At 38.0% G+C, this 21565-nt stretch overlaps 1 protein-coding gene and 1 long non-coding RNA gene across 2 annotated transcripts in view; one reads left to right on the forward strand and one right to left on the reverse strand.

The window, feature by feature from the left end:
* Positions 1–21565, forward strand: part of AXDND1 (axonemal dynein light chain domain containing 1) — a 197469-nt gene that overhangs the window by 113347 nt on the left and 62557 nt on the right. The window contains 2 exon segments of the mRNA XM_017888828.1: positions 7356–7555; positions 8659–8755. Of these exon segments, the coding sequence (XP_017744317.1) occupies positions 7356–7555; positions 8659–8755 (297 nt within the window).
* LOC108539892 (uncharacterized) overlaps positions 19732–21565 on the reverse strand; it is a 28683-nt gene continuing 26849 nt past the window's right edge. The window contains exon 3 of the long non-coding RNA XR_001888516.1: positions 19732–19821. This is a non-coding gene — a long non-coding RNA (uncharacterized LOC108539892). The remainder of the gene's footprint in view (positions 19822–21565) is intronic.

The following is a 21565-nucleotide window of genomic DNA, read 5'->3' on the forward strand; positions in this document are numbered from 1 at the left end:
TTTCACCTAAGCACCCCCCTGTCTTGTGGACTCTCCCAGGACTCCAGCCTGACCATGCCTGTTTGCAGTGCAGACTTGGATGCCCGGCTGAGGTGCCTCCCAGGGGCCTGCATCATAGCTCCTGTACCTGTAGACCATGCCTGACCATTGGAGAGCTCCAGCAGAGCATCCCCTACTAACGAGCACCAGCCCGCCCACATGCTCTACCCATCACAGCCTCCCCAATGCCATTTGCCAGTGTGCACTCACCCATGACCATCCCCTACATTGCTTTGCTAGTGTGGGTGCATGTATTCAGAACTTGCCCCTCCTTCCCCACCAGCTCACATGTGCACATGCACCCTACCATGCCAACTGCTGCCACTGTGAGTGCATCACACTACCCACCCCATAACCAATGCAAAGGTATGCAAGGAAACCAGTGGCCCCACACCCTGTGCTGCACTGCCATTGCCATTGGAGTGTTCATGGGTACAGAGACTGCTAACCTCGTGCTTGCCAGTGCTCCGCCACTGTGCCAACACTGCTGCTGGCATGAAACTACACACGGATACCAGCAGACCTGCCTCCCACCTGTGCGGCCACTGCTGCCTTTGTGAATATGTGCACAGAGGTTACCAGTCCTGCGCCTGCCAACACTCTGCCCCCATGCTGATGCCACCACCAGTGTGAACATGCACAGGGACATTGGTGGGCTACTCCCTGCAACATGCTGCACTGCTGCCACTGCAAATGTCCACATCCCTGCCCTCATTAGTGCCCCACCACAGCTGATGAGCATGCACCCTGCTGCACTGCTGCTGCTCCTGGTGTGTGTAAACAAGCACACATCCCACTGTTACCACCTAGTGAATTGCTTTGGCTGGCATCACCCATTGGAGTGTTGTGACTAGTCGTCTGGGAACTCCTTGGCTCTTCCAATACAGTAGGTTCCTAACCTCAAGGGGCCAGATTACAAAGCTGAGGACCTGATCCCAGACCCTAGAGTTACAGCATGCAGTCCAGGAGGCCTAAGCTGAGCCTTGGACCCCTAAAATCTTCCAGAAATGAAGCAGGTTGACTGAACCCACCTTACACCAGAATCAAACTTCCAAGGGTGTCAAAGAGGAGGAAAGAGAAAGAAAATTCATTCTAAGGACAGCAACTTCAAAGACTGAAGGAACATCAGCTCACAAAGATTAGAAAGCACAAGAACTCTGGCAACTCAAGAATACAGAGTGTCTTCTTACCTCCAAATGACCACACTGTTCCCCAGCAATGTTTCTTAACTAGGCTGACATGACAGAAATAGAATTCAGAATGTGTATAGGAACAAGGATCATCAACATACAGGAGAAAGTTGAAACTCAATCCAAAGAATCTAGGGATTACAATAAAATGATACAGGAGCTGACAGATGAAATGGTCATTATAAGAAAGAACCACCAGGCGTGGTGGCTCACACCTGTAATCCCAGCACTTTGGGAGACTGAGGTGGGTGGATCGATTGAGGTCAGGAGTTCGAGACTAACTGGCCAACATAGTGAAATCCCATCTCTACTAAAAATACAGAAAATTAGCTGGGCATGGTGGTGGGCACCTGTAATCCCAGCTACTCAGGAGGCTGAGGCAGGAGAATCGCTGGAACCCTGGAGGTGGAGGTTGCAGTGAGCCAAGATCGCGCCATTGCACTCCAGCCTGAGCAACAGGAGTGAAACTCTGTCTCAAAAAAATAAAAAATAAAAAAGAACCAAACTAATCTGACGGAAATGAAAAACATACTACGAGAATTTCGTAATGCAATTGCAAGTATTAACAGCAGAATCAACTAAGCTGAGGAAAAAAATCTCAGAGTTTGAAGACTGGCTCTCTGAAATAACTCAGTCAGACAAAAATAAAGAAAAAACAATAAAGATGAATGAACAAAACCTCTGAGAAATATGAAATTATGTAAAAGGATCAAATCTACAACTCATTGGCATTCCCGAAAAAGAGAGAAACCAAGCAATTTTGAAAGCATATTTCAGGATATCATGCACGAAAATTTTCACAACCTCGCTAAAGGGGCCAAAATTCAAATTCAGGAAATGCAGAGAGTCCCTGAAAAATACTACAAAAGGAGACTATCCACAAGACACATAGTCATCAGATTCTCCAAAGCTGAAATGAAAGAAAAAATGTTAAAGGTAGATAGAGGGAATGGGCAGGTCAACTACAAAGCGAACTCCATAAGGCTAACAGCAGACATGTCAGCAGAAATCCTCAGGTCAAAAAAAATTGTGGGCTTACATTCAGCATTCTTAGAAAAGAAATTCCAAACAAGAACTTCATATCTAGCCAAACTGAGCTTCATAAGCAAAGGAGAAATAAGATCCTTTTTAGACAAGCAAATGCTAAGGGAATTTTTTGTGACCAGATGTGCCTTACAAGAGGTCCTGAAGAGAGTGCTAAATATGGAAAAGAAAGACCATTACCAGCCACGACAAATACACGCTTAGGTATTTAGACTACTATAAAGCAACCAAACAAGTCTGCATAGTAGCCAGCTAACAATATGATGACAGGATCAAATCCACACATATCAATACTAACCTTGAACATAAATGGGCTAAATGCCCCAATTAAAAGGCTGGTGAGGCCGGGCGCGGTGGCTCAAGCCTGTAATCCCAGCACTTTGGGAGGCCGAGATGGGCGGATCACGAGGTCAGGAGATCGAGACCATCCTGGCGAACACGGTGAAACCCCGTCTCTACTAAAATACAAAAAAAAAACTAGCCGGGCGAGGTGGCGGGCGCCTGTAGTCCCAGCTACTCTGGAGGCTGAGGCAGGAGAATGGTGTACACCCGGGAGGCAGAGCTTGCAGTGAGCTGAGATCCGGCCACTGCACTCCAGCCTGGGAGACAGAGCCAGACTCTGTCTCAAAAAAAAAAAAAAAAAAAAAGGCTGGTGAGGTTTTGGAGAAAAGGGAACTCTTATACACTGCTGGTGGGAATATGTAAATTAGTTCAGCCATTGTGGAAAGCAATTTGTCAATTTCTCAAAGAACTTAGAATTACCATTCTACCCAGAAATCCCATGATTGGCTCATACCCAAAGGAATATAAATCATTCTACCATATAGACATGTGCACTCATATGTTCATCATAGCATTATTCACAATAGCAAAGACATGAAATCAACCTAAATGCTCCATCAACGGTAGACTGGGTAAAGCAAATGTGGTACATATTCACCATGGAATACTGTGTACCCAAAAAAGGAATGAGATAATGTACTTTGCAGCAATATGGATGGAGCTGGAAGCCATTATCCTAAGCAAACCAACACAGGAACAGGAAACCAAATACCACATATTCTCACTTATAAGTGGGAGCTAAACATTGAACACATACAGGCACAAAGAAAGGGAAAACAGACACTGGGGCCTACATGAGGGTGGAGAGTGGGAGGAGGATGAGGATTGAAAACCTACTTATTGGTTATTATTACCTGGGTGATGAAATAATCTGTACACCAAACCCCCACAACATGCAATTTACCTGTGTGACAAACCTGCACATGTACCCCTAAACCTAAAATAAAAGTTAAATAAAAATAAATACAGAAAAGTTTGTCTGGGTTTTCACTCACCGTTCATTTTCCGTCCTGGTCCATGTTCTTACCTCCAGTTTTTTTGTTATTGTTTTTCCTTTGCCTCCTTACTCCATTTTACCTGTGCTGCTTGGCTGTCTAAAACACTGATCTCTAAACGTTTTTTATCATGATTTTTGGTAATGATTCAAAAAGCTGATTAAACAAGCTTCATGATGTTTTATAATTGCAGGTTTAAATTGCAGATTAAACTTGTGATTATAAAGTTATTTTAAGTTTGCTTCTAAATTCAGTTTCCTTCAATACTAATTTTTAATGGCGGTCACTGCTGAAATGATAGCTTAGAAAGAAACATGAATCCAAATTGAAGAAATACATCAGTGGCTGTATTTATTAAATTATAATATTCACTTTTCATTTCCATCAATCAGGCCAGGCGTGATGGCTCATGCCTGTAATTTGGCACTTTGGAAGGCCAAGGTAGGAGGATTACTTTAAGCCCAGGAATTTAAGACCAACCTGGTCAACATAGCAAGACCTCACCTCTACAAAAAATAAAACAATTAGCCAGGCGTGGTGGCATACACCTATAGTCACAGCTACTTGGGAAGCTGAGGTGAGAGGATCACTTGTGCCTGGTAGGTCAAGGATGCACTGAGCTATGATTGTGGCACTGCACTCCAGCCTGGGAAACAGAGCGAGACCATGTCTCAAAAAAAAAAAAAAAAAAAAAAGAGAGAAAGAAATTTCAATTCCATCAATCAGTTATGCAAAAGTTTTTTTTTTAATTAACTAGTAATTTTTTCCATCTATCATAATGTCAATCAGTTGTTCTTACAGTTGTCTAAAACATTATTCAATATAGCATTCCTATATTTTAACAAAGTGTTCCCAGTCAGTTGAAATGCTGTATTTCTAAGATTTTAAAAGATGAGAAACGTACTTCCAGATTTTTTATATATATAGATTTTAGACTTTTAAAAGGTGAGCTATGTATCATTTTTAGCAACAAACTCACACCAAGATGGAAATATTTCCTCCTGTCCATTTTCAAAATGACCTCTCCATAGTGTAAGTTTCTTTTGCTCATTGTTAAATTTCACATATATTTGGAAGGGACAAATTAAGTGTGTGTGTGTGTGTGTTTGTAGAGATGGGGTTTCACCATATTGCCCAGGCTGGTCTCGAACTCTTGAGCTCAGGCAATCCTCCCACATTGGCTTCCCACAGTGCTGGGATTACAGGCATGAGCCACCATGCCCAACCTGCTTTTTATGTGTGTGTGTATGTATGTATGTATGTATGTATTTATTTTGAGACGGAGTCGTGCTCTGTCACCCAGGCTGGAGTGCAGTGGCACATTCTCAGCTCACTGCAACCTCTGCCTCCTGGGTTCAAGCAATTCTCCTGCCTCAGCCTCCTGAGTAGCTGGGATTCAGGCACATGCCACCACGCCTGGCTAATTTTTGTATTTTTAGTAGAGACAGGGTTTCACCATCTTGGCCAGGCTGGTCTCGAACTCCTGATCTCATGATCCACCCATCTCGGCCTCCCAAAGTGCTGGGATTACAGGTGTCAGCCACCATGCCTGGCCTATTTATTTCTTAATATCAGCTAAGAAGTGGCTAATTAATCACCTGTTATCCCTGAAAAGATTAGTAAATTTGGAAGAAGTCTTTTCATAAAAGAAAAGCAGTTAATTCATCTTAAAATCTCTTTTAAGAATTTTATATAAGAATCACAGTAAATCTATATTTTAGTACAAAAATTATATTTACTTTCCATCTCATTAAAAAGAATGACATGGCTTTAAGAAAGTAAAAGATATTCTTTATTTTTAATTTATTTTAATTTTAAATTTACCTACAGTTTATTGTTTGACCTTGATTCTACCATTTAATCTCTCTGATATAACTTTTAAATTAAGATATCTATTTGTGCTTATTTCCTAAGGATAGTCCAAGGATTGATTAATATTTCATGTAAGCAAAAATGAGTTATTTCAATGATAGTATAATCTAGGCCATTGGTATATGAAAGAATAGTTGGGAATTTATGCACTTTCACAGACAAGCAGCAGGGACATAGCTAGTAGAATATGTAAGGAAGTAGTATGTTTTTCCTGTGAAGAAGACTTGCCTTTTTTACTCTTTCTCAGGAAAGTTTGCCCCTTTTCCTGATATGGAAATTCAGGTGTCAAATACATTAATCAACATTGCCTTAGGTCATTAACAACTTTTCCATCTGAATCAAGAAGCAGGAAGTTTGGGTTTTAGTATTGGATTTTATTTTTATTCATTCATTCCAGAAACATTTATTAAGCACTTACTCCCTGGTAAGTACTGTGTGTGGTATGCAGGGATAAGTTGATGGCTCATGTCTTACAGACAGGTGAATTGAGGAGATAGACGTGCAAATGACTATGATAGAGATATGTACAAAGTACTGTAGAAACATGGGAAGGGGAGCAAATTAGAGCCAGTGGAAACTAGTAAGTCTTCTCAGAGTAGATCATGTTTAAGCCTAGAGAAATACTCCAGAACTAAACAGAGAAAGGGAGTAGGGTATTTGACAAGTATGTTGTGTCTGATTTTTGCATACAGATTTTTTGTATTTTATTTGTGGGACCCAGCCTCAGCAAATACTGTAATGCAGAGGTTCTCCAACTTTCTCTATTCACAGTGCCCTTTGGGTTTCAATATTTTCACACTCCTAAGTCAAAAGAAATACCTCACAGTTAAGTAGGTTTATTAAATAGGTAGGTTCAAACTGCTTACTAAATATTTAATGTCCTAACAATTTATTACCCATTTGGAAAAGTACTACACATACATTGAAAGAAAAAACCTTTTATTTTATTCTCATTTATTCAATATCGCTTACCAATGTAAGGCGTGTACTCGTTGCCATGGTACAGCTTCTCTGACCTTGGAATCAGATTGGATGTTACCACCTTCATTTTCTGTTGCATGTTAATTTTCACACAATATTTGTTTTTTTAATCACACAACCACCAATCAAACCAGTTTCAAAAAGATATGATGTCATCAAAATTAATACAGTGCATCTAAAGTTGAAAACTGTGAACTGTGTTAAGTTCATGCTGTGTCTGGCAGATGTTACATATCATTGTTATTTCCCTCAATTTAAAATCCTATGGCATCCTTGCGAGTTTGCTGTGGAGCCCTGGAATGCCTTGATGTACAACTTGAGAATTGTAGCTTTAATAGGTTATTATCTATGACCAGGCTAAAGAAGAGACTAGTAGCTGGGCGTGTAGTTCACGCCTGTAATCCTAGCACTTTGGGAGGCCGAGGTGGGGGAACTGCTTCATCCCAGCAGTTCAAGATTGGCCTGGCCAACATGGTAAAGCCCATCTCTACAAAAAATACAGATATTAGCCAGGCATGGTGGCGTGTGTTCCTGTAGTCCCAGCTACTCAGGAGGTTAAGATGGGAGGATCACCTGAGCCTGGGGAGGTCAAGGTTGCAGGGAGCTGTGATTATGCTTCTGCACTCCAGCCTGGGCAACAGAGTGAGATTTTTTGAGACCCTGTCTCAAAAAAATTAAATAAACAAATATCAATAAAAAAAGAGAGTAGCTTAATGTCGTATAGTGAGCAAAAGAAAATAGGGTCATGCTAGCTGATGATTTGATTTCATTAAGAATTGTAATGTTGAAAGTTGGACACAGGCACGATCATTTCTATTTTAAAATTTGGTGTGGTTTTTACTATTTGATTTACTTAAAGTGGGTCATTTGTATTATACTCATTTTTTAACAGATGGATGAGTTACATATATCTATGATCCAGTGGATGGTAAACTTGCTGATTTTAATGATACCCAACTTTACTGACCAAGACTGTCTCCTAAAGTTGGAGGACGAAAGTGGTGAGAAACACGATATAGGAGTTGCGCGATTAGAGCTAGATGCGATTGAACTGACAAGGAAGTTGTACCAATACTCCCGCTATTTGAGCAGGTGAAGCTACCTGGTTCTTTTATTGTCGCTCTTTTGAAGAATTGAATGTTGCATAAAACAGAGAAGAGACAGTGAAGTAGTAGCAATAGGAGTTATTTTAAAACCTTGAAAGAAATACTAGTTCAGTTTTTCAACTAGCTTTAACACCATGACCAGTTACAATATGAGATTTTGGGTTTTCTTTTGAAAACTGTCAGCATGGGCAGGATGAGAAGTGTGTGTATGTGAGAGTAAGAATTAGGAAAAAAGGACTCACTTTCTTGCATAAATAAGACACATCTTACACTTTTGCACACTGGTGAGGGGGTGGATTTAAGAAGAATACGGTAATTTCCTATGTGCTGTCATGTATTTTTTTAGACAGAGTTTTCTTCTGTCACCGAGGCTGGAGTGCAGTGGCGTGATCTCGGCTCACTGCAGCCTCCACCTCCTAGGCTCAAGAGATTCTCATGCCTTAGCCTCCTGAGTAGCTGGGATTTACAGGCGTGCACCACCACCCCTGGGTAATTTTTGTATTTTTGGTAGAGACAGAGTTTCGCCATGTTGGCCAGGCTCGTCTCGAACTCCTGATCTCAAGTGATCTGCCCACCTCGGCCTCCCAAAGTGCTGGAATTACAGCCATGAGACACCATGCCTGGCCCTGAATGTATACTTTTCTGTGCTTCACTAAATGCCAACCAAAACATCTTTTTACAAAATGGAAAACAAAACAAAACAAAAAACCCACAAGCCCTTATATCTGAAAAGCTGAATTTCCACTGAATAAAGATGAAGTCTGGAAAATTATAATCTAAGATGCAAGCTTGATGCTATGATTACTTTAAATTCAGAAAGTAGCTCTTACAGTCTAAGCAAATTTTCCCTTCATTTCAATTCAATATTACCAAGGGTCAAGAATAAGAGGGATGGAAGGAAGAAGGAGGACAAGGGTAAGAAACTGAGGAGACAAATTATTCTCCTTGGTGAGTCAGTAGCTGAGTTATTATGGTGAACTTCCACTGTGTCTGGATTTGTAACATTTTAAACTTAGAAGAAGAACCAACAATAAATAGGTTATGCTGAGTGTGTATGTTCTCTTTTTCTTTTTTTCCCTCTTTTTGCAGTTGTTGCGAAGGGATGGTAACAGCAATGGCTCTGAGTAAATCCACTAACTCACACAGAAATGCTACTGAAGACCTTTATGAGGTGGATAAGTTGAAGGTAATAACTGTTTTCCCCTTAGGTTTGTTTTGTTTTGTTTGTTTTATCAGATTTTGAGGTTCAATTGATGTACAATAAACTCACATATTTAAAGAATACAATCTTGTAAGTTCTAAAATATGCATATACTCATAACGATGGTTAATAAAAACTAAAAATAGGGAACATATCAAACACACCCAGAGTTTCCTTGCACTCCTCTTTTATTTATCCTTCCAGCCTCATCTTGTCACCAGTGTCTGATCTACCACCTAACACCAAAGATTATTTTTTATTTTCTAGAATTTATAAAAGTGGAATTATAAAGAATGTACTCTTTTTTTGTCTGACTTCTTTCACTAAGCATGATTACTTAGAGGTTCATATTGTTGTTTTCATCAACTACTTATGCTTTTCAGTGCTGAGTAGTATTTCATTGTGTGGATAGACACAATTTATTTATCTAGTCTCTGTTGATATGCATTTGAGTTGTTTCCAGTTTTAAATTATTACTAGATAACTTCAGTGCATATTCATATATTAAGTCTTTGAATAGACATATACTTTCACTTCTCTTCGGTTGATATCTAGGAATGGAATGGCTGAGTCACATGGAATGTGTGTTTAACTTTTAAAGAAATGGTCAAACTGCCTTCTAAAGTGGCTAATGGGTACAAAAGTGCAGTTAGATAGAAGGAATAAGTTCTAGTATTCAATAGTACATTAGGGAAATTATAGTTAACAATAATTCATTGTATATTTCAAAATAGCTAGAAGAGAAGAATTGGCTGTCTCCATCACAAAGAAAAGATATATATTTGAGGTGATGGATACCCCGTTACCCTGCTTTGATCTTTACACATTGTACACATGCATCAAGATATCACATGTACTCCAAAATATATACAAATATGATGTATCAATTTCTTAAAAAGTGGTTAAACCATTTTTACACTCTTTCCAGCAGTATCTGAGAGTTCCAGTTGCTTTACATACTCACTGATACTTGATATAGTCAGTCTTTAAAAATTTTTTTTGATATGGAGTCTCGCTCTGTTGCCCAGGCTGGAGTGCAGTGGCATGATCTTTGCTCACTGCAACCTCTGCCTCCTGGGTTCAAGAAATTCTCCTGCCTAAGCCTCCTGAATAGCTGGGACTACAGGCGTGCGCCACTACACCTGGATTACAGTTGTGAGCCACTGCGCCTGGCTGATATAGTCAGTCTTTTAAAATTCTACATTCTTATAAATGAGTAGTGGGATGTTATTGTGGTTTTAATTTGCATTTTCTTAATGACCAATGATGTTGAACTTCTTTTCATGTGTGTATGTGTAATCCATGTGTTTTCTGTGGTGTAATGTCTGTTCAAATCTTTGACCCATTTAGTATTGATTTGTTTGTTTCCTTATGATTGAGTTGAGACAGCTGTTTTTTTCTGGATACCAAGTCTTTTATCAGATACATGATTTTAAAATATCTTCTCTCAGTCTGTGATTTGTCTTTTCTTCTCTTAATAGTGTCTTTTTTTTTTTTTTTTTTTTTCCTGAGACAGTATTTTACTATATTGCCCAGTCTGGACTTGAACTCCTGGGCTCAAGTGATCTTCCCACCTGAGTCTCCAGAGTAGCCAGGATTACAGACATGAACCATAATGCCCAGTTATAGGGTCTTTCAAAGAGGGAAGTTCTTAATTTTGATGAAGTTCAGTCTCTGATTTTTTTCTTTTATAGACCTTGCTTTTGGTATTCTATCTAAGGAAATTTTTGCATAACAACATCTTAAAGATTTTCTCTTATGTTTTCTTTTAGAAGTTTTGGAGTTTTAGGCATTATATTCAAGTCTATGACCCATTTTGAGTTAATTTTTTTAAAAAAATATGGTGCTGGGTATGGATTCAAGTTCATTTTGTGGCATTTGGATATCCAATTGTTTTAGCACCATTTACTGAAAAAGCTGTCCTTTCTCTATTGAGATGCCTTTGTACCTTGATTGAAAACTTATTAACCATATATGTCTTGGTATTGTTCTGGACACTCTGTTGTGTTCTGTTGATCCATTTGTCAACATTGTCACCGTCTCCAGACTGCCTTCATTACTATTGTTTTGTAGTGAGTTTTAAAATCAGGTAATATAAATCCTCCAAAAATTTTTTTTCAAGATCAAGCTATTCTAGTTCCTTTGCTTTCCATATGAATTTTATAATTAGGCTATCAATTTCCTCAAGAAAGCCTGCTGGGATTTTAATTGATATTATACCTATTTATCAGTTTGTGGAGAATCAACATCTTAACAATATGGAGTCTTTAAATCTGTGAACATGGTTTATCTCTTCATTTATTTGTCTTCTTTATTTCTTTAAGCAAAGTTTTATAGTTTTCAGTGTATAGATCTTACATATTGTTTGTCAGATTTATCCCTAAGTATTTCATATTTTGGTGCTACTATAAATGGTATTCTTTTATTGTTATAATTTCTTATTATTCATTACTAATATATAGAATTACAGTGGGGTTTTAATACATTAATCTCATATCCTGTGACCTTGCTGAAATCACTTATTTCTTCTACGAGGTTATTTTGTTTATTTTGTTTTCTCAGATCCTTTGGGATTTTTCATATACGGTCGTGCAGTCATGTTATCTGCAGATAGGGACAGTTTTATTTCTTCCTTTACAATCTATATGTATTTTTTCTTTTTCTTGCCTTATTGCACTAATAAGACTCTATAATACTAGGTTGAAAAAATAATGACAGCAGATATCCTTGCCTTGGTCCATCTTGGTCCATCTTGGAAAAAGTATTAATTTGGTCCTCTTTAAGTGTAATGCTAGCTACAGGTTGTTTATAGATACCCTTTATTAGATTGAGGAAATTCTTCTTTACTTCATGTTTGCTGAAAATCCTTTTTTTTTTTTTTTAGTCAGTAATGGATGTTATCAAATCCTTTCACTGCATCTATTGAGATGCTCATGAGTTGTCTTTTTCAGTGTGTTAATATAGTGAATTACATTTATTGATTTTTAAATTGAATATTAAACCAGTATTGTATTCTGGGATAAGCTCCACTTGATCATGATGTATTATCCTTCTTATATGTTGCAAATTCAATTGATTGATTGTTTAGAATTTTTGCACTGGTGTTCATAAATGATATTTATTATATAGTTTTATTTTGTAATATCTTTGGTTTTGATATCAAGGTAATGCTGGCCTTTTAAAATGAGTTAAGAAGTGTTTCTTACTCTTCTGTTTTAGAAAATAATATGTGTAGAATTGTTTTATTTCTTCTATAGATGTTTGGTAGAATTCACCAGTGAAGCATCTGGGCATTGTGGGAAAGTTTTTAAGTAACAAATATAGAGCTAATTTCTTTAACAAGTTTAAATGAATTTATCACATATAGAGCTATTATTTCCTTTTCTTGAGTGAGCTTTGGACTTGTAAGGAATTTGCAATTTCGTCTAAGTTGTCTAATTTATTGTCATGCAATTGCTCACAATATTCCCTTGTTATCTTTTTAATAATTGTAGGATGTCCACTCTCTCATTCCGTTATGGAAATTTTGAATCCTCTCTTTTGTTGTCTTCATGAATCTACACAAAGATTGTCCAGTTTTCTTGATCTCAAAGAACCAGATTTTGCTTTCATGGATTTTCTCCACAATTTTTCTGTTTTCTATGTCCTTAATTCCCAGTCTATTCTTTATTGTTTTTATTTTCTTATTCTGGGTTTAATTTGCTCTTCATTTTCTAGTTTCTTAAAGTGTAGCTGAGATTATTGATTTGAGACCTTTTTACTTCCTCCCCTCCAACCCCCGTAGGCATTTAGTACTACAAACTTTCTGCTTTAGCTGCATCTCACAGATTTTGATATGTTGTGTTTTTATTTTAATTCCATGTAAGATACATTTTAATATCCATTTTGCATTCTTCTTTCATCCATGGGTTGTTTAGAAGCATATTTAGTTCCCAAATATTTGAGTATTTTCCAGAGCTCTTCTGCTATTGATTTGTAATATGATTTCATTGTGGTCAGAGAACATACTTCGTACCACTTACATCCTTTCCAATGTATTGAGACTTGTTTGAGAACCTAGAACATGATCTGTCTTGGTAACTGTTCCATGTACAATTGAGAAGAATATTTATTCTGTTATTGATGGAGTTCAAATCAAATTGGTTGATACTCTTATTTAAGTGTCCTATATCCTTATTGATTTTCTGTCTACTTGATCCATCAGTTATTTGGAGAGGAGTATTGAAACCTTGACTATAATTATGTTTTGTCTATTTTCTTGGAGTTCTATCAGTTTTTGCTTCATGTATTTTGAAGCTATGTTATTAAGTGCAAATACATTTAGAGTGAACTGACTATCATTATGAAATTACTCTCTTAACACTGCATCTCAATAGACACAGAAAAGGCTTTCAATAAAGTTCAATATCCTTTCATGATAAAAACCCTCAACAGACTAGACATTGAAGGAACATACCTCAAAATAATAAGAGTCATCTATGACAAACCCATAGCCAACATCGTACTGAATGGGCAAAAGCTTGAACCATTCCCCTTGAGAAATGGAACAAGACAAGGATGCTCAGTCTTACTATTGCTATTCAACATAGCTCTGGAAGTCCTAGCCAGAGCAGTTAGGCAAGAGAAAGAAATAAAATGCCTCCAACTAGGAAAAGAAGAAGTCAAACTATCTCTCTTTGCTGATGATAGGATTCTATACCTAGAAAATCTTAAAGACTCTGCCAAAAGTCTCCTAGAATTGATAAACAACTTTAGTAAAGTTTAGGATACTAAGTCAATATACAAAAATCAATAGTATTTCTATACACCAATAATGTTCAGGCTGAGAGTGAAATCAAGAACACAGTCCACTTATAATAGCCACAAGAAAATCAAATACCTAGAAATACATCTAGCCAGGGAGGTGAAAGGTCTCTACAAGGAGAACTACAAAACACTGCTGAAAGATATCAGAGATGACACTAATTAATGGAAAAACATTTCATGCTCGTGGATAAGAAGAATCAATATCATAAAAATGGCCATACTGCCCAAAGCAGTTTACAAATTCAGTTCTATTCCTATCAAACTATCAATGTCGTTCTTCACAGATTTTGAAAAAATATTAAAAATTCTTATGAAACTGAAAGAGAGCCCACATAGCCAAAGCAGTCCTGAGCAAAAGGAACAAAGCTGGAGGCATCACACTACCTTACTTCAAACTATATAATAAAGTAACCAAAACAGCATGTTACTGGTACAAAAACAGACATGGAGATGAATGGAACATAACAGAAAACTTAGAAATATAGCCTCACACCTACCAACCATCTGATCTTCAACAAGGCTGACAAAAACTAGCAAGGGGGAAAAGACTCACTATTCATTAAATGGTGCTGGGATAACTGGATTAAAGATTTAAATGTAAGGCATCAAACTATAAAATCCTGGAAGACAAGACTAGAAAATTCTCTTCTTGACATTGGCCTTGGCAAATAATTTTTGGCTAAGTCTCCAAAAGCAGTAGCAACAAAAATAAAAATAGACAAGTGGGTCCTAATTAAAGAACATCTGCACAGAAAGGAAACTGTCATTAGAAAAACAGAAAACCTCCAAAATGGGGGAAGATATTTGCAAACTATGTGTCTGACAAAGGCCTAATATCTAGAATCTATAGGGAACTCAAACAAATCTACAAGCAAAAACCAAATAGCCCACTTAAAAATGGGCAAAAGACATGAACAGATATTTCTCAAAAGAAGATACACAATGGCCAACAAACATATGAAAAAATTCTCTGCATCACTAATCATCAGAGAAATACAAATCAAAACCACAATGAGATACTATCTTACACCAGACAGAATAGCTATTATTAAAAAGTCAAGAGAAACAACAGATGCTAGTGAGGCTGCAGAGAAAAAGGAATACTGTTAATTCACTCTTGGTGGCAATGTAAATTAGTCTAGTCATCGCAGAAAGCAGTCTGGAGATTTCTCAACAAACTTAAAACAGAGCTATGGTTCAACACAGCAATCCCATTACCGTGTACATAGAAAAGAAAATAAATCATTCTATCAAAAAGACGTATGCACTCACATGTTCATTGCTGTGCTATTTGCAAGAGCAAACAATAATAGACCAAAGCTGGAAACAACCTAAATGTCCATCAATTGCTGACTAGATAAAAAAAAGACAGTATATTTATATAACAGAACATTATTTGGCAGTAAAAAAGAAGCACTGATACATGCAACGACATGGAAGAACCTTGAAAACATGCTGAGTGAAAGAAGTCAGTAACATATTGTGATGTTTCGAAAGACCACATATTATTTTATGCACATAAAATATTTCAAAAGACCAACATATTGTATTATTTTATTCACATAAAATGCCCAGTATAGGCAAATCTATAGAGACAGAAAGATTAGTGGCTGCCTGGAGCTAGTAAAGGAGGGGCAGGAATGGGAAATGAACAACTGCTAACAGGTACAGGCTTTCTTTGGGCCTGTTCTAGGATTAGATTGTAGCGATGGTTGTACAACTTTGTGAATAACTAAAAACCATTGAATTGTACACTTTAAATGGGTGTATCGTATGTTTTGAAAACCTGACTAAAAGATGATCAAGAGAGCCCAAAATTGGTCTGCTAAAAGAGTAAAATTGGGAAGCTTTTGGCAAGATTAATTAAGACAAAAAGATGCAAAAAAATATATCAGGAATGTGTAATTCAGATGATTCAGATATTCGAAAGATAGTAGGAAGAGATTATGAAGGACATTATCACAAACATTTGAAAACATAGATGAAATGGACAAATAAATATAACCCAGAAAACTTGAGAATAAATTAAAAACCCAACTAGTCCTATAACCATTAAAGGAATTAGTCAAAAATCTTCCCCCAAAGGATGCTCTAGGTGTAGACAGCTTCAACAGCAAGCCCTATCAAACATTTAAGAAATAAATAATTCTATTCTTATACAGACTCTTTCAGGGTCTAAAGAAGAGGGAATACTTTTATACAAAACCCAAAAGGGATTGTGCAAGAAAGGGAAATTACAGACCAGTCTCATGTGGAATACAAAAATCCTAAACAAAATACAGGCAAATCAAATCCAGCAGTAAATGAGAGGGGTAATACATTATGAACATGTTAGCTTTATTCTAGGAATGCAAGTTAGTAATATAACTTCTGTAATGTATCTATAGGTACACTGGATACAACCCAATTAATAAAAAATTAATGGCATATATATAATATATATGTGTGTGTATATGTAAATATAGATTGCCATTAATTGCAGGGTACATTGTGTGTGTGTATATGTATATATATGTAATGCCTGCCAGCATTAAGTAGTTCTAAAATGAAATACAAAAAAGGTAATATTTATGATAATTTCAAAATATAAAGTACTTAGGAATAAATCTAATAAAAGTTGATCAGTTCCTTTCTGGAGTATAGTTCAAACATTATTTGAGAAACATTAAAACACCTAAATGGAAGATACACCATGTTCATGAACTGGAAGACTCTATATTGTAAAGACGTCAATTTTCCTCAGAGAGAGGAGAATGTAGCGGTCCTGTCCAATACAGTAGCCACTAGTTACATATTGCTATTTACATTTGAATTAATTTTTTTTTGTTTTTATTTTTTGAGACAAAATCTGGCTCTGTTGCCCAGGCTGGAGTGCACTGGTACAATGTTGGCTCACTGCAACCTCCACCCGCCGGGTTCAAGAGATTCTAGTTCCTCAGCCTCCTGAGTAGCTGGGATTACAGGCACAGGCCACCATGCCTGGCTAATTTTTGTCTTTTTAGTAGAGACAGGGTTTTGCTATGTTGGTCAGGCTGGTCTTGAACGCCTGGCCTCAAGTAATCCACCCATCTCAGCCTCCCAAAGTGCTGGGATTACAGGCATGAGCCACCATGCCCAGCTGAATTAATTTAAATTTAAAAATTTATCTCTTCAGTCATATTAGCCATATTTTAAGTGCTAAGTAGTACATATTGCTACCAGGGATCATATTGGACCATGCACACATAGAACATTTCTATCACTGTGGAAAGTTCTATTAAACAGCACTAATCCGGGGTCACAATCAAGTTTCCAACAGGTTTTTTTTTTTTTTTAACTTGACAAACTGTCTTTAAAAGCTGTTTTGGATATTCAAAGAATCAAGAATAGCTAACACACTCTTGAAAATGAGGTGAGAGGACTCATCCTCCCATATTTTAAACTTCTTGTAAAGCTAAACTGACACAGCATAGTGTTAGTTCAAAGGTGGACAACTGTATCAATGGAATCAAAAAACAGAACCAAAAATTTATGGCCTTTTATATAAGGATGGCATATAGAATTAATGAGGAAATGATGAACTTTCCAATTAAAAATACTAGGGGACTGGGCGCGGTGGCTCATGCCTGTAATCCCAGCACTTTTGGAGGCTGAGGAGGGCGGATCACGAGGTCAGGAGATCGAGGCCATCCTGACTAATACGGTGAAACACTGTCTCTACTAAAAATACAAAAAATTAACCAGGCATGGTGGCACACACCTGTAGATCCAGCTACTCGGGAGGTTGAGGCAGGAGAATCCCTTGAATCCGGGAGGCAGTGGTTGCAGTGAGCTGAGATTGCCCCACTGCATTCCGGCCTGGGCGACAGAGCGAGACTCTGTCTTAAAACAAAACAAAACAAAAAAAAACCCCCAAAACTAGGAATATTGGTTATCTATATAGGAAAGATGAAATTAGACTTGTACTTCACACAAAAATCAGTTCCAAATTGACTAGAAACCTACATGTGAAAGTCAAAATTATAAAGCTTTTAGAAGACGATATTTCAGATCTTGGGGGTAGTAAACTGTTTTTTAAAGTAAGAGATAAGAAACACTAACTCAAAAGGAAAAGGTTCATAGTTTTGATTACCTTAAATTTAAGAATTATTTTATCAAGAAAATACCATTAAAACAAAACAATCCACAAAATGGGCGAATGTATTTGCAACACTTATAACTGACAAAGGACCAGTATCCAGAATATAAAATGACCTTCTAGGAACCAATATTATAAAAATACACAACCCAATAGAAAAATGGGCAGAAAACTTGAACGTATACCTCATAAAGGAGAAAGCCCAAATGGCTGACATACTTATGAAAAGCTGTTGAATTTCATAAGTGATAAGGGAAATACAAACTAATATCATTACTTACATAACAAATTGGCAAAAATTACAAAGTCTAGGCCAAATGCGGTGGCTCATGCGTGTAATTCCAGCACTTTGGGAGGCCGAGGTGGGCGGATCACCTGAGGTCAGGAGTTCAAGATCAGCCTGGCCAGGATGGTGAAACCCTGTCTCTGCTAAAAATACAAAATTAGCCCAGCACGGTGGCACGCACCTGCAATCCCAGCTACTGGGGAGGCTGAGGCAGGGGAAGCGCTTGAACCTGGGAGGCAGAGGTTGTGGTGAGCTGAGATCGCACCATTGCACTTCAGCCTGGGCAACAGAGCAAAACTCCATCTAAAAGAAAAAAAAAAAAAAAAAAGAAATTGCCAAGTCTGGCAATATAAGTGTTAATAAGAATAGGGGAGCAACAGGTACTTCCTATACTGCTGGTAAGAATATAAATTTGTACGTTCACTTTGGAAATCAGTTAACATTATCTGTTAAAGTTGCAACACACCTTGCAACAAACAATTCTATTCATCTGTCAATATACCAGAGAAACTCTTACACAAGTGCTCTAGACTAAGAGACATATGTAAGAACATTCTGGCCAGGCGTAGTGGCTCATGCCTGTAATCCCAGCATTTTGGGAGGCTGAAGCGGGTGGATCACCTGAGGTTGGGAGTTCAAGACCAGCCTGACCAACATGGAGAAACCCCATCTATGCTGAAAATACAAAATTAGCTGGGCGTGGTGGTGCATGCCTATAATCCCAGCTACTTGGGAGGCTGAGACAGGAGAATTGCTTGAATCCAGGAGGTGGAGGTGGCGGTGAGCCAGGATCGTGCCATTGCACTCCAGCCTGGGCAACAACAGCGGAACTCCATCTAAAAAAAATAAAAATAAAAAGAAGGATATTCCAAGATTATTCCTAGAAGTATCCCCAAACTGGAAACAACTCAAATGTCCATAAATAGGAGAATAATTATTATGAGTATTATGGCATATGAAGACTGGAATATAAGGATCAATTCTCTCTTTAAACTGCATATGTGCATTTTTATGTCTCTGTATATATGACAGATCTCACAGTTTTTAAACAGTGTGTTATAAAAAATTTTCTGTACAACATCTTGCTAATAAATTTTAAATCTCTAGAAGGTGGAGACTTTTCTAGGAAAATAGAAAGTAAGTATCATTAATACTTGAAGGAGAAAATTGGCTAACTTTCAGTGAAAAATTGGATGCACTAATTTTTAGAAATGCTAAAAATATTGCCTGGATTCCTCAGACAGGTTTTTTCAGACTCTCAAGCAGTAGGGTAATCCCCACGCTATATAAACAGCATAAGAGCATAGATAATGACTGAAAGTTTTCCCATTTTATTTCACATAGCTAATAATATCCTTTAAAAAGTCCAGATGAGTATAGAGAAAATAAATCTTATATATTAATATACAGGTGCTAAATCCAAATTTAAAATAGCGAATTTCATGTGGTAGAAAATTATAAGACTAAAACACCATGAACAGTTAGGGTACGTGTTAGGGAAGCAATCATATTTTACTATTTGGAAGTGTGCTACTATAGGTATATGTATGTCACTTCTCATCTAAGAGTTGAATGAAATGTCTGAGTTCTCATTTTGGTTCTGGGAAGGCTTCAGAAGGGTTCTTCACAACAGGCTGATATACCTCTGAACCAAGCAGTCTCTTGGAGCCCACACTACACATCTAGAAATGCGTTCAAGCCTTCTCATACCTGCTGGGACTAGCCCCTTCTTCTGTTCACCCCAGGATGCGGTGCGGATCCTGATTTTGGCAGGCTGGACCTGCCACAGATGGTGGTGGAGACCCACTGGCCAGCTCCATGACACACTTAGTCCTCATTTACCTAAAAGGAGGGAGAGCTCTGTGTGGTGAGACCAGGTTTTCAGATAAAGGTAATCTGGAATGAGGATTTCAAGATGTTTTGAGGTGTATCTCCCTGTAAAAGTTAAGGATATAGCCATACGGAGGACACTATCATGAGGAGCCGTTCCTGAGGGAACTTCGGGGTTCAGGGACTTACATGAAACCATCCAGATGAGATTTTGTGGAAGCCTTGTGCTATGGACCATTCATCGCCTGTGCCACCCCAGCCCCTGACTGGGTGCCCATAACCTGACCACCTCTTTGAGGACCTACACTTTCCACTAGTGCTACTTTGGTCCTCTGTTAAACTCTTTCTCACTTAATAACTGTTTTCTAGTGATTTCAGATAAATAAACTGGGGGAGTGTTATCAGAGGAGGCTGAGAATCTGCTCTCACACCAGAGGTAAGGCTGTAACTGAGCCTACGCAAAGACCTTCTCCTGCTAAGAAAATGTATATGCCTCTTCTCTAAGCCTGAGGCCCTCAAGAGTATGTCAAGCGAGTTTATGGTAGGGGGCTCAGCAGACCCTGCTGAGGTACTCTTTAACAAAATGGTTAGTTCCGTCTTCATGAAGGTTATTTTTATTTCAAATTCATCACCATCCTGGACTGCTACCATCTTCCCCTGATCTAGACAAACCTCTGTGGTACATGAATCTTTATGACATCAGACTTTGGGATTTCTATGGCCTCATCCATATCCCATAAGGTGAAAAGAAAAAGATGGTTTTCCAGAGAAGCCTTGTCTAATGTGGCTCTATGGTAATGCTGTGTGGCTTGTGCCACATTCTAGCGTTTGACCTACTAGACTGATATTTCGATGACATTAGTGCGAGTTTCCCACCAGCTAATGTTTCTTGGGCTCCTTTCCAGCCAAGGAGATTTGCATGATGCTGGACAGGGTTCAGGTGCAGTGGTTCTTATCTGTAATCCCAGCACTTTGGGAGGCTGAGGCGGGTGGATCACCTAAGGTCGGGAATTTGAGACCAGCCTGGCCAACATGGTGAAACTGCATCTCTACTAAAAATACAAAATGAGCCAGGTATGATAGTGGGTGCTCCCAGCTACTCAGGAGGCTGAGGCAGGAGAATCCCTTGAACCTGGGAGGCAGAGGTTGTGCCGAGCTGAGATTGCTCCACTGTACTCCAGCCTGGGCAATAGAGCAAGATCCTGTCTTTAAAAAAAAGGCTAATAATGAGAGAAATATAAGGTATATTACTGCTCATCGTGGTTGATTTCAGGAGCCTACAGTGGGTCATTATTTCACCACACACTGCCGTTTTTTGGCTAGAGTGATCAGATCTCTGCTCCCAGAGAGGATAACATTTCCTAGTTCTCAGGGCTTTTATTAACTAATAAGGAATAATGTACCTTTTAAACGTTGAAACCAGCTCTTAGCTGTTAGGAGATCTTGGTAAATATAGTTTAACTATTTACCTTAGGTGATTAAAACCTGCTATAGACCTTTCCCATATCTCAATAGATAAAAGGTGAGCATCTTTTCCAAAAGTGTCTCAAATCTTTATTCATTCAATTTATTAGCGGTAGAGAGATTTTTTTTTAGTGGTTAAGCATAGACCACCTAGATTAGAATCCAGACATCATATATAACTATTTTTGTGACCTTGAGCAAGACATTTAACTATTCAATTTCTCAGTTTCCTCATCTTAAAAAATGAGGATAATAATAGGTAATGTCTCATATTGAGGATCAAATGAGTTAA

The sequence above is a fragment of the Rhinopithecus bieti genome, unplaced genomic scaffold (genome assembly GCF_001698545.2).
Source record: "Rhinopithecus bieti isolate Rb0 unplaced genomic scaffold, ASM169854v2 scaffold_15676, whole genome shotgun sequence".
NCBI classification, from domain to species: Eukaryota; Metazoa; Chordata; class Mammalia; order Primates; family Cercopithecidae; genus Rhinopithecus; species Rhinopithecus bieti.